The sequence below is a fragment of the Pholcus phalangioides genome, unplaced genomic scaffold (assembly GCF_987345545.1).
Source record: "Pholcus phalangioides strain wild (caught in Gottingen) unplaced genomic scaffold, Ppha-v1.0 ptg000039l_1, whole genome shotgun sequence".
Classification (NCBI taxonomy): domain Eukaryota; kingdom Metazoa; phylum Arthropoda; class Arachnida; order Araneae; family Pholcidae; genus Pholcus; species Pholcus phalangioides.
In genome coordinates, this window is record NW_028301625.1 from 16621431 (window position 1) to 16635533 (window position 14103).

Genomic DNA, 14103 nt, shown 5'->3' on the forward strand with positions numbered 1-14103 from the left:
GTTGAGCATGTATATGTTATAGTCTTTGTGTTTGCCAAAATATAAAAATACAGCTAAGCTGTTTTTCCAAGATTGATAGGTGACAGCAGACAGCAGAAAGATGTGTACAAAGTCCTGCAAACAGTACAATTATTCAGTCACTACACATCACTCACTTCACTTCTGAGATATAGATGGCAGCACTGAAAAATCATACACAACACTAGATACGCACTCAGACTATTAGGTACACACACTTACACTTCCGGCACAACTCACTAGGTAGTAAATTGCCTATGGCGATAGACCTGAGTTGTTCTCGGTTTCAAAAAAAAAAAAAGTGACAGCAGAAAGATGTGTAGTACATACTACACTGAAGAGCCAAAAAAACTGGTAACCTGCCTAATATCTTGTAGGGTCCCCGCGAGCTTGCAGAAGTGCCGCAACACGACGTGACATGGACTCGACTAATGTCTGAAGTAGTGCTGGAGGTAATTGACACCATGAATCCTGCAGGGCTGGCCATAAACCGTAGGAGTAAGAGGGGGTGGAGATCTTTTCTGAACAGCACGTTGCAAGGCATCCCAGATATGTTCAATAATGTTCATGTTTGGGGATTTAGGTGGCCAGCGGAAGTGCCTAAAGTCAGAAGAGTGTTCCTGGAGCCACTTTGTAGCAATTCTGGACATGTGGTGTGTTGCATTGTCCTGCTGGACATGAATGGGTGCAGGTGATCAGACAGGATGCTTACGTACCTGTCACCTGTCAGAGTCGTATCTAGACGTATCAGGGGTCTCATATCACACCAACTGCACACTCCCCATACCATCACAGAGCCTCCACCAGCTTGAACAGTGCCCTGTTGACATGTAGGGTCCATGGATTCATGAGGTTGTCTCCATACCCGTACACGTCCATCAGCTCGAAGCAATTGGAACCGAGACTCGTCAGACCAGGCAACGTGTTTCCATTCCTCAACAATCCAATGTTAGTGTTGTTGGGCCCAGGCGAGGGGTAAAGCTTTGTGTCGTGCAGTCATCAAGGGTACACGAGTGGGCCTTCGGCTCCGAAGCCCATATCGATGATGTTTCGTTGAATGGTTCGCACGCTGACACTTGTTGATGGCCCAGCATTGAAATGTGCAGCAATTTGCGGAAAGGTTGCATGTCTGTCACGTTTAATGATTCTCGTCAGTCGTCGTTGGTCCCGTTCTTGCATGATCTTTTTCCAGCCGCAGCGATGTCGTAGATTTAATTTTTTACCGGATTCCCGATATTCACGGTACACTCGTGAAATGGTCGTACGTGAAAATCTAAATTTCAACACTATCTCGGAGATGCTATGTCCCATCTCTTGTGTGCCGACTATAACACCATGTTCAAACTCACTTAAATCTCGATAACCTGCCATTGTAGCAGCAGTAACCGATCTAACAACTATGCTAGACACTTGTTGTGTTATATAGGCGTTGCTGACCGCAGCGCCGTATTCTGATTGGTTCCATATCTTTTTATTTGCATACGCATGCCTGTACCAGTTTTTTTGGCTCTTCAGTTTATATGCAGTATAGCACAGCGTTTCTCAATCTTTCTGAACACAAGAAATTATAAGTGTCCCAAATATGGACCACTAACTTATAGTGCATAGATCCAGTCTTACGTATTGCAAATAGTATTACCAATAATTGTGGTCATTTCAATATTTTTATTTAACTACAAATTATCAAGTCTAAAATGAACCACTTTTGGTCCATGAACCATAGACTGAGAAATACTGATATAGCGCAATAGAGCAATAATTGTTGGCTGAAAGTTAGAAAAAAAATTTGTTAGTGGCAAAGTTCATTTTTATTGGGTGAAAATTTTATTAATTACTGATGAGAGACTATGATTTGTTGATAGTTCTCTTTTCTAATAATTAACCTCTTTACTTTTTTGAAAAGAATTCCATTATTCAATCATTCCCTTCTTCAACTTATCTCACCTCATCAGATGTTTTGTGTATAAGGCAGTTAAAATTCTAGTAAATTCTCTATTTCTGTCACAGGGTCAATTAAAATTACATCTTCACTTGAAAATGTCTTTTTTCTTTTAAGGACTAGTGAAACTTCTGTTCCCTTTCCCTGCTTCATTTTCTTTACTCTGATTCCTCCCTTTGTATTCCTCCCAAATACTATATGTACTAATAGTAATTTCATTGCTGTTTTTGCGGCAGTTCTAGTTTTCTTTAGTGCAAAAATACCTTTCTTTTTGACACTTAATGTTTGTTTTGTTACATTAAAACGTCTGTTACGTTCGTGGTGATATCAAAGATAAAGTTTCTGGTATTCTGTGATTCACTTTCATATTTTATTGTGAAGTTCTGTTTCTCTTTAGATTCGAGGTCTTTTCTCTTTATCTCAAATTCTCTGTATTTTTCATCAGTTTCTATGTTTCTTCCTGCACTCTGTCTCAATCTCTTTTTTTCTTTCTATTACCTTTGTAATTTTTTCAAGAATGGTAGGTAGTCTTACGACTCATTCATATTTCTTTTCAATATCCAATGAAAAATGCATAGAGTTCAACTATTTTATAAAGGTGTCTTGACCAGATGTAGATTATGACAAGTGTGTGCTGTCTTTTATTGAATCTTCAAAACCATGTTATATTTTCTATCGTTTGGATGCAAGAAATGAAGCTGGATATGAATGGTTATTCATATGCTGGTCACCTGATGATGCACCAGTAAGTTTCTTTTTTCAATTTTATTACCTATTGCCCTGTGTATAATCTGTAGCAGTATAATCTGCAGATGCGAATTTCACATTGACCAACAATGAAATTTTAAGGAATGGAAGAGGTTTTAGTCGTATGTGTTTTTGTAGAAACATATGTCTATTTTTCAGGGTCGTAGCATACCTTCTCAGGGACCCCGGGGCACACTTTTTCTTGGGGTCCCTTTGAAAGGGTTATGCTCAGAAAAAGGAGGAGAGGAAAAAATCATCATTCGGTTATTAAAGTATGGTATATACTGGGCCGCAATCCTCTAAAGCAGAATTTTTTCACATTCTTCTGCAATGAGCCCTCTGCTAACTGAAAATTTTCTACACCAAAAAATTTCCCACAATAGTGGTTTCTACACTTCCCTTTAAATTCTACCTGACATTGTTCTGTAATGTTTTTGACATATTCGGTTTTATGGCCATAGTAACTCATTTTAGAACATTTCCAAGCAAGCGATTAAACATAGATTAGCTGTAAAATGACACTTTTTACAGCTATCTACTGTACTTTCAATGATTTACTCCTTGTAGCATTATACTCCTATAAGAAATATTTGTTATAAACTGGACGCATTGTAATGGACAGCCTTCAGCCCCTATTTCTGTGGTGTTTGGTCAGAACATGATAACTCCAAAATCACATTTTTGAGTTATAAGCATTTTCATTGTCGTTTAAAAATTAAAAATAAAGAATGCACACAAATACAAATGAAAATATCTTACATCAGCCTGTTGTTTAGCCATACGCACATATTTGTGCATTTATCTCACTTCTAATTAGTTATAATTATTATGACTTTCTTTCAGATCAAAAAGACATTTTTTGGAGATATGTTCTGATCAAACACCACAGATCAGGGGTGCAAGAGCTGCGCCAAACTGCGCCGAAATGGTTCTCTTGCTACATGGTGCGCCAAGGCGCCAAATCCCTACGCATTAGCGCCAATTCTTCTTTGTGGTTCGCGGAGGTACTGCTAATGCACGTAGTGCGTCAAATATCCGGAATTTAGGAAAAAGAAGCATGAAAATTTTGTTCACGGGACGCGTTCTTTCCGAGACAAGGAAAAAGATATGGAAGGGAGACTTCAATTTTTTTCACTTCCCACCATCTACCACAATCGCGTGATCTCGTGACCTTGGAAAGTAGTACTACTTTGAAGTAGTCCAATAACGGTCCCTTACCGTTATTGGTATAATTCGCGGGCTATCAAAGGCCCTGAATGAATATGCTGAATTTTCCGATTTCGAAGAGCGTTTTTTCTCCTTCGGGTTATATACTGAAAATAACGGTAATTTCTCCGCTGCCAACCTACGTTCAGACAGCGTATCTACGGTGTAAATTCGCTTTATTTCCCATAAGATTGCACCGGTGCCTTTGCGAAGAATCAAAAAGGGACATTGGTTTACTTGTTTAAATTACCGAAATTTTTCGGAGATCGTTGGGAAAAAACGGGATCTGTAAAAACTCCAGCTAAAATATCCATAGTTTTGTCGTCTAGCCACTATGCGGTCGTGTGGTTATTATCGGCGGTTGCCGATCGTGACACTTTCACATCACGAAAATCCGAATTTGGCGAACAGGGCCCGGCTCGAGAAAAAATTCTCTACCCATGCAGAACCTATTTTTGCTGTTACTGACAATGTTTTTTTTGGTCGACAAAGCTTTTTTCACCCTTTCAACTCCATTTAGCACCTCTCCTAGAGAAGCGCCCAACATGGAGGCAAGTTCCGCCCCTGCATTGGTGGGGGAGGGGCATGCTCTTAACAATAGTCAAAGGAAGGAGTTTATACTAGGAGCATGCTCATTTTATGTATACTTAACTTCTGTGAGATACCAATTATATATAAATGTCCTACCTTTCCAAAACATGTTTTTGGAGAGAATGAAATATTTGCACCCTCTCTTGTTTTTCGCACTCCCTCTCGTGCATTGCTGGGATTGTAAATTACTCCTTCACGTATTGCTAGGATTTTGCTCAACATTGTATCGCCAACAGAACTATCAATTATGTGTGATGAATGGGTTGCACCACAATGCAAAGAATTAGAAGAAGTGAAATCAGTTCAGAGAATAGATAGATATAAATCTATTTTAAATATTAACATATTTAAACTTTGTAACCTTGAAAGCAGCACAAAGTTCACAATTTTGCCAGTTTTGGTGAAGGCTTTTTTATCTTTAGCACATGGTAATGCAGACAGTGAAAGAGAGTTCAATGTTAACAAAAGTCTGTTTGAACAGTGAAAAATCTGTCCATCCAATGCGTTAAAAGAATAAGACACACAAAATCTTATGTTCAAGGGCATGAAAAATTCGAAAAAAATTGTCATTAAGATGTTGAACTTCTGAAAGCGACTCTTGATTTGTATAGAAAATATTGTAAGAGGCTTCAGGCTGAGAAAAACAGCAGAAATTTTTTCTTTAATTTATTAACATGCTATTATGTTGAGAAATTGTTTAAGTAAATAAGGTATTTATATTTTTCTCGTTTTTTGCATTTCACTTTTAAATTTAATCATTTCTTTAAATTCTGTGAGAAGCTAACTTTTTTCACAGAAACCCTTATTATATTCTACATGCACTTTTTTTTTGTCATATCAGGATGAATAAGATTTGGTGTTCAAGCAGCAGAAATTCTTGTTGCCTAGGTTTTCAGTATGCATGGTGCTTAATTTGAAAAGAGTCTAATCATTTTTATTCGTCATTTCAGTAATTCATGTTTTAGTAGTAACAGATAAGATACTTCAGAAAAAATTTAAATAGGCTTTAATTTGTGAAGGAAATTTATTTAGAATTTATTCGTTCCAACATTTTTGGCGAAACTTTTGGCATTTCATGGAAAAATTACTCCTTATATTGCAGATACAGTTAGTTTTTAGTTCTGCTCCATTTTCAAAATTTCTGCTCCAAAATGGATGAGGGACGCTTGCACCCCTGCACAGATTTGTCTGAATAAAAAAGTTATACTGCACTCAAAATGCACCAGGGTCTGGAAGGGTTAAAAGATAAAAATTGGTAATCCAGGGATGTGATTGGCACAGTGGTAATATGCTCGTCTATCACCATGAAGGGTACCATCAAGTCCACGGTTTCGAAATTGGAGAGGGCTGTAAACTATAAAATTCTTTATCAAATCTGAGGCAATCACCGATAGATCTGAGATGACCACCAATGCTTCAATATACTCTTGTTGAATTCCCCCTCCCTCCCCTGTCCAAGATGGGGACAGAAGTATATCTTGGCTTTTTCTCTAGAGAGAAAGATTTCCCACTCAACTTAACTGTTAATTGATAGTAAATTGCTGTATGGTAATATGGCCAAAGTTCGTATGTAGTAATATTAGTTGATAATCCATACATACCATTTGTTCCAGAACCGCAGGGCGTTATCAAAATATGCATTATACAGGTGTCACTCGCTTCACACAATCTTGTTTTAAGCACTTTTGCTATCACTGATATTGATGGTAAGCCCCCGGCCGAGATTTTGTTATTTTTTGCAGTAAAAAATTAACACCTTCCCTCAGAAGAAAAGAGTGATGAACCCTTTCCCTCCTTGAAAAAGCCCAGCGTACACCTATGTTTACTATAGCATGATTTCGAAAATGTAATGTAATAAATCGCAAAACCTGTAAAATTTGGCCAAACGTTACAAAAAATAAGCTTGTAAAAATCTGTTGGATTTGAGGATGTAGATGAGACAAATGGGCATGAAGCAATCATATACAATCCACTGGATATAGATGATCTACTTGAGAACATCTTTTGAATTGAAATCTAAATCATCACATTGAAATTGCCATCAAAATTTTAATGGAAGAAAGTATTCTAATGAGGCAAGAATTTTCATATTCGAAAGGGAAATATACAAAATTCTCGTGCTTGCTACATCAATTTTCAGAGATGAAGAATGTGTGTATGTTATGTATCACCCAAACCTTAATTTTTTTCATGAAAAAAATTATCCGCCTATCATTCCAGGCTTTTAAGGAGAGAAAAGATCCACATTCCCCAAAACCAGTCTTTTCATCATTTGCTTGAGGACAAAAGTAAAAATTAATTAGATTCACTCATATAATGTAAATTCATGAGATTTGAATAAGTAATTCATTCACAAATATTTAGTTTGCTGCTCTGGATTTAGTTTATTTTTTATCCTTTCTGAAGGACCGACTCCACCCCCCTCCCCACCAATCCGATTTTATCAATATTCAATTCAACTCACTTCATGCAACTTTTTCTTTTTTCTTTTATTTAATGTTTCTGTTATGTATATCTGAGAAAATAATGTTATTTTGCAGGTTAGGCAAAAAATGTTGTTTGCTTCAACAAAGGCTACATTAAAAAAAGAATTTGGTGGAGGTCAGATAAAGCATGAGCACTTTGGGGTGCAGAAAGTAGGTAATTACAATTGATGAGATGTTGTTTCTGTTAGTTTTATTCCTATTTCAATTGAGAGAGAGAAATAATTATTTGTGTCGTGTGTCTATACCATATTTTTTTTTTTATTTCAAATTTTAAGAAATGTGTCATTTGCTAATTGGAAAATCTGGCTTATTTTGAAGAGCCTTGTTGAAACCAGGCTGTTTGAGGACATATTTCTTAGGCTAATTGAAAAATCATTCTTGTTGAAATATAAGCCTGGGTGAAATCAAAATGTTTTAGCAAACAAGTGAAAACTTTTTAATTATCTTAAAAGTATATGGGCTCATTATAATAAGCTTAACAAAATACTTTTCTGATTAAAGTGCTTGATGATTTCCAGTTAGAAGGGCACATTGCATCAGTTTTTTGCAATAAGCCAGATTTTTCAATTCACCTGTCACTGGGGTTGGGTTTTTTGTATGACAAACATCACAACTGGTTTAAACTGTCAAAAACATGAATGAATGCTTTCGAATGATGTTTTGAATAGAATAGGTATATGATATAATGATGAGAAACTTCTTTTTTAGATATTATATTAGATTTTTAAACAATTTATTACAATAATTAAAGAAAATATTAATTATAATTTGCAATTGTTCAAAAGGAAAGACAGATTGTGCATCTAACTTATAGTGAATTTATGTGTATCTGTACCAAAATGTTTCTTTCAGCTTTTATGCTATACTCTATTCATATTGTATATTTTACAAGTATACAGGGTGGTAACTATTGACCGCTTAATAGTTACACACGCAATTCCTTGTGAAAAACTAATATAGAAAAGTGTTTGCCATTTTCGGATCAGACAAATATAAGGGAGTTATAATATTTAGAATTTTTGTGACCTGTCATATTTCTAACGGTCAGTTATGCTCCAAACACTGAACGAAAATAAATTTCTCTGCCAGCAGCAGGTTTTCACTTCTTTAAAATTAACTGAAATATTCAATCCTGTTAGAAGCCAAGTTTGGCTTTCTTCTTTCACGATTGGCACTTTTTCTTCCCATGTAGTGTGATATAACCTTGTTATTACGTGTAATTATTTGTTAGCTTCATCCACTATGTTGGCAAATTTATCACCAGATTTGTAAAGTGTTTGCCAAATGAGGTCTATTTGAATTTTTTTTTTAACCAAATCAACACTTTTTTGTTGAAATGTGGTAATTTGCTCTCCTTGGCTGGATAAGTGTTATTCTTTAAGGAAAGGTGCGTACAGTGTGCGATTGTGTGCGATACAGTGTGCGATTGTTTTTTTTTACCGTCTTTGGAATTAAATCACATGTTGGTTAATAAAACCGGGCAATATATTTAGAGCAATTTTAAACTTTCATCAAAACTGTTACGAGTAAAAAGCTTCAATGAAGGATGTAAAAATTGTAGCTTGGGACAAAGGTGACTTGACAAAGGTGGAAATGATAAAATAATAACGATTCAGTCAGAAATTTCTAATCAAACTAATTATTTTATTGATTGACACATTCAATGTAATTACTGGTTTATATATAGGGTTTTTTCCATTGATTATTCATTGAGTCATATTTTCATGCAAATTTATACATGTTGCAATGGAGATTTTTCATTTCCTTGTGACTACAATTGATATTTATCACAATGAAATGTTAATAAATATACTTTACTTTTTTTATAAGAAATATTTTGACACGACTTCAAAATTTGTTCCAGCCGAGATCATTTGGTCATTTTTTCAGTAGAATTTTCATTCTGTGCATATTTATAAGGGGGCAGTTGCCCTTTGCCCTTTTCAGCAGAGACAGACTTCAGGCTTCGTCACATGCCTGGGGCGACAGAGCTGCCTATGATGGGGCAGTTGACCACCGTCCCCCTCTAGTTCCAATCCTGCTAGGCAATACTAATTTTGCTGCCCTTTTGAAATGCTCTTATACTTTGTTTTTAAAATTTTTTTCCCCAAAAAATTGTACCCTCTCCCCCCAAGCTCTCAATTTTCGAAATGACAGCCACCTCTTTACTGTTTGTTTTTCTAAATATGATTTTGAGTATTCATACACACACTTATGATATAAATCAGGGGGGGGGGGACTCTGTGCTAATTGTGCCGCACTGCGCCAAAATTTACATCTTGCGCCATCCTGCTCCAATAGTGTATTTTTGGATTTTTCGGTGCCAAATAGCAAATTTTGCTTCAGTATACCTGGAATTTCAGAAAGGACGCCAAAAAATTTTTGTTCCTACTTGCTGCAAAATAGTTCTTTCTGAGAAAGGGTGTGTTTCATTCCACTCTACTTAAACTATCTGCCTCTCATTGGGCTTTCCATCGTGAAACTTCGATAATATCTGTGATCGTGCAACTGAAGATGGTTTGCAATGATCTTTCAGCTTTAAAGCGCAAATGAGAGTCAATTTCCATTTTCAAAAAAAAAATTTGCCACTGGAACCAGCAGAAAATACTGTAGTCGATCGTCAAATCCCGATGTTTCGTGAAAATATTTTTCATTCCGGGAGTAAAAAGAGCATGTCTGCCAAATTAGGAATGCTAATTTAGAAACTTTGCCTAATAACAAGCATTAAATCGCCAATGTTGCCGAATAATGAGTGTCAGATTGCCAATCTCACCGGATAATGAGTGCTGAATCGCCAAACATTGTGTTGATTTTTCTGAAATTCTCTCCCATTTTGCAACAATTTTTTTCCGCATATAAAAAAAATTGAAAAGTTATAGAAAATTTTTAGCCCATTTGAAGTGCTGCTGTTCCAAGACAGCAAATAGTGCCCTCAGTAAGAAAAAATCATGTGAAAAAATTTATGACGGATAAAATTAAATTTTATCTCTTTCAAACAAGGTGTCAAAAGCCTGAAACACCAAAAACAAAAAATAAGCTGATCGAAAGTGCTCCGAATCCTGAATTTTGCTGCTCTGAAATAGACTTTGTCACTTCCCACCCCTGTATAAATAAGATGCCATAAACATTTTAAATTGTATTTGTACGGCTTCATTTAGTAACTGTAACAGATTTCATTCAACAAGCTTATTGTGTTTAATCAATTTAATTGTGTTGCAGAATTACAATGAAAAGCTGTGAAGCAACATGTAAATCTTCTGAAACTTGTGAACTGCAACTGGAAAAAAAAAAATCTCATCTCAAAATTGTTAGGGATGCATTATTCATTTAAGGGGTGTCACTACCCCCGAAGTAAATTTTTCAAACATGACTTCAAAAAATATTTCACTTAAATGAATATCAAATGCAAAATATTTCATGTCAATCAAGTTAATTTGTTTTTTTTAAATTAAAAAAAAATTATAATGAATTATAGAGCAAACGTAAATAAAAAAAACTCTTTGAACGAGATTTTCTTAAATTGCACAGTTTTTGAGCTCATTCGTTAAGATTTTAAAAAAAACACCACCAAAAATTCTGAAATTTTTTAGGAATTATGATATGATGGGTCAGTAAAATAAACCTCTTTGTCCTTTTTTATCAAACTTTGATATATGATCATTCATTAGAATTTTATGAATTTTTAAATTTAAAAAATATAAATTTGAAAAATCTGAATTCATAATTTTTTTAAAAATAGTTCCTATGAGTTAATTTTTAAATCTGATTTTCATTTTACTGACACACATGGTAAGTAAACATTTCTGCAAAATTTCAGAATTTTTGGGTCAGTCGTTTTTGTTTTTTAATCTCACAGATGATGAACTTGATGAACTCAAAAACTTCAATTTGAAAAAATCATAATAACAATCGCATAAAATTTTGAAAAGTGCAACACACGTGTGAGGAAAAAAAACTGGTTTTCACTGTCTCGATTTTCTCTTAGGGTTAATAGAATATTGATACCTTCAAAAATGGCAAGTTACCTGTTTGTTGTACATTTTGTGAATTCGGCAAGATTATGAAGTGACTCATCAATTTTTAAAGTGTTATATCTCATTAATTACGAGTCAAATAAAAAACTGAAAATACTTTTCTGTATTAGTTTTTCACAATGGATCAGGTGTATAATTATTGGGCAGTATATATATCAAGGTTGGCAATGTTTTGTGCCGTATAATAAATACCATTGTTTTTACCATACTGTCCAAAACTCTGCCTTAAAAAAATAATAATCAGAGTAGATAATATATATACACTCATTGCCATAAAAATTTGCGCACCCAGAAGAAGTCGTCAAAATGAAACGAAATTTTACACATGTAAGTACTACGTTGATATAAGTAAGTGATTAGAAAATCCAAGAAAAAGGATCATTTATTGCAGAAAAAAGTACAGATGAACAGAAGTTTTAGTACTCTGTTGGACCCCCTCTAGCGCGAATGCACGATGCGATGCGAGCGGGCATTGAGGCATACAAGTTCCGTATGATGTCCTGAGACATCTCGTTCCACAGTTGCTATAATGCGCCTCTAGTTCGACCAACCTCGTAGGGTGTCCAACTTGCCGTCCCAAATGATCCCAGATATGCTCGATTGGTGACAAATCTGGGGATAGAGCAGGCCAGGGAAGGGTGGTAATGTGGCGGAGGCAGTCTTGTGACATCCTTGCTGTGTGTGGCCTAGCATTGTCTTGTTAAAAAATGGCTCCTGGGAGCCCTGCCATGAGTGGCAACACATGTGGCTGAAGGATGTTATGGACGTACCGCTGGGCTGTCATTGTGCCATGGATCAATATTAGGGGTGACCGTGTATCGTAAGCAATGGCACCCCATACCATGACACCCGCTGTGGGAACGGTGTGTCGCTGTAAAGCGAAGGCAGGATTGAAGCGTTCACCACGGGGCCTCCACACACGAAAACGATTGTCATCACTGCTCAAGTTGAATCTCGATTCGTCGCTGAAGACGACCTGGTTCCATTCCGTTGCAGTCCAATCCCGTCGTGCTCGACACCACTCCAAACGGAGGCGTTGGTGGGGGGTGTCCACACGTAATGGGCGCCGCGATACCAGATGTCCTTCAGCCAGGCGCCTTGCAATGGTTCGGGAAGACACAGGGGCCCGTAGTGAAGCTGCTGCCTGTGTCTGGATAGCGGCCAATGAGGCAGTCGGCTCTACGCGTGTGTTTCGGATGATGTGACAGTCTTCTCGATGACTGGTCTGTCGAGGGCGCCCTGAACCTGGTCGCCGTGTAAATGACGTCTCTTCTGTCCACTGGTCCCAACACCTCCTCACAGTAAAATCAGAACGGCCTAGTTGACGAGCTACTCGCCGAACTGACCACCCAGCTTCCATCATCCCGATGATTCTTCCCCTATCGAACTCTGACAACTGCTCATATGGTCTTCGATGGCGGCGTAACGGCATGTCTACCTCAGCATTTCCTTTGCAAACGATTAAATACACTCCAGCAAGCTCACTTACCTGTTTTATACTCCAAGGAGAATGAAGTTCAACGCCCTCTAGTGGCATTACGCAATGCGCAATCACGCTGCATTTCTAATCATTTGCATATCTGCCCGACATGTACCTTCAGGCCAACTTTTGTTTCGATCCCACAATTATTTCTTGGTGCGCAAATTTTTATGGCAATGAGTGTATATACACAACCAAATAAAAAGAAGTGTGAAAGAGTGAAAACAGTTATATGACTGATATTAATTTATCAATTTATCAAATAGAGTTTATCAGCTTCAAACTAACAACTTGACAAAACACCTATAAAGAAAACCAAATCACTCTTCAAGATACTTTTAAATTTTCAGACGTATTTTGGAGTTGGTTCTATCTGCTTGTTGTTTTTTCAAGTATTAGCACCAGAAAAAGAAAAGCTACTGCATTTTCATTTCATGTTTTGACACTGAGGTTTTGGACACTTTGAAAATCTATCATTAATGACTTCAGATAGTTTTTTTTAACTGCAGGTGTTTTTTTTTTTAGTATGATAGCACTCTGTGTAATCAAAGTAAAAACTATCAGTTTTGTGTTATATTTTTGTGTTTTGAGCAGGTTCGAGGATTTTGGATATAACACAAATTTTACTGTCCAAAACCTTGAAAAGCCAAGGTATGGCATAGAATCTAATAAGTGGAATAATGGAATCCAGTCGATTTTCTTTTAATGAAAGCTTCTCCATTTCGAAAATGTATTTATATCAAATATTAAAATAAATAAATAATTAAAAAAATGAAATTAATAAAAATAAAATTAATAAAAATGAAATAAAAATTGTGACAAAAAAATATCGCAAACCTGTCCAAATACTGTCCTTAAGTTCCTAAGTATGACATAAAATCTAATCAAGTTTTCTTAAATGATACCATAAGACTTTAGAATTCTCTGGTAGTTAAAAAAAGCTGCTTAAAAAGTTTTCACAAGCACCTAAAATTTCAAAGTGTCATGTGAAAAACTGTATATTTTCTTCTACGGAGTCCGGTATTCAATGGCTATGCCTGAAATCAAGGAAGATGAGCCGTTTACTGCAACTTTTCCTGGTGCGTATGTTCCATTCTTTTTCTCGTACCAAGTGCCACAAGACCATTGCATGTTTTCTGAAACTGGTGGACAAAATCCTCAAAGGTGGTTGAAAGACTATGAAAGAATTTCTAGCTACAACCGTTGGGATGATTCAGTATGCTTAGCGAATGTTTTCTATTTGACGGGCATGCTAGACAATGGTTTGAAAACACTGAAGACATCTTTACCCGTTGTACAATTTTCCAACAGAACTTCAGAGAGACATTTGAACAACCAGAAGACATCAAGTGACAAGCTTCAGTGAGAATTACGACTCCTATATTCAAGATGTCCTGTCATTATGCCGACAAGTGAATCCATCAGTGACAGATGACCAGAAAATTTCCCACCTCATGAAAAGCATCTCAGAGGATTTCTACCAAGTCTTGATGGACAAAGAAGCCGCTACAGTGGACCAGTTCATATCTAATTGTCGACAGATCGAGACTATGAGAAGACGTCATATAATCAAGCCACAGTTTGAAAGGCTACCAAACGTAA

At 36.3% G+C, this 14103-nt stretch overlaps 1 protein-coding gene across 1 annotated transcript in view; it reads left to right on the top strand.

Moving 5' to 3' along the window:
- Positions 1-14103, top strand: part of twf (twinfilin actin binding protein) — a 59527-nt gene that overhangs the window by 15950 nt on the left and 29474 nt on the right. The window contains exons 4-5 of the mRNA XM_089253838.1: positions 2575-2702; positions 7042-7137. Coding sequence (XP_089109964.1) covers positions 2575-2702; positions 7042-7137 — 224 coding nt within the window. The remainder of the gene's footprint in view (positions 1-2574; positions 2703-7041; positions 7138-14103) is intronic.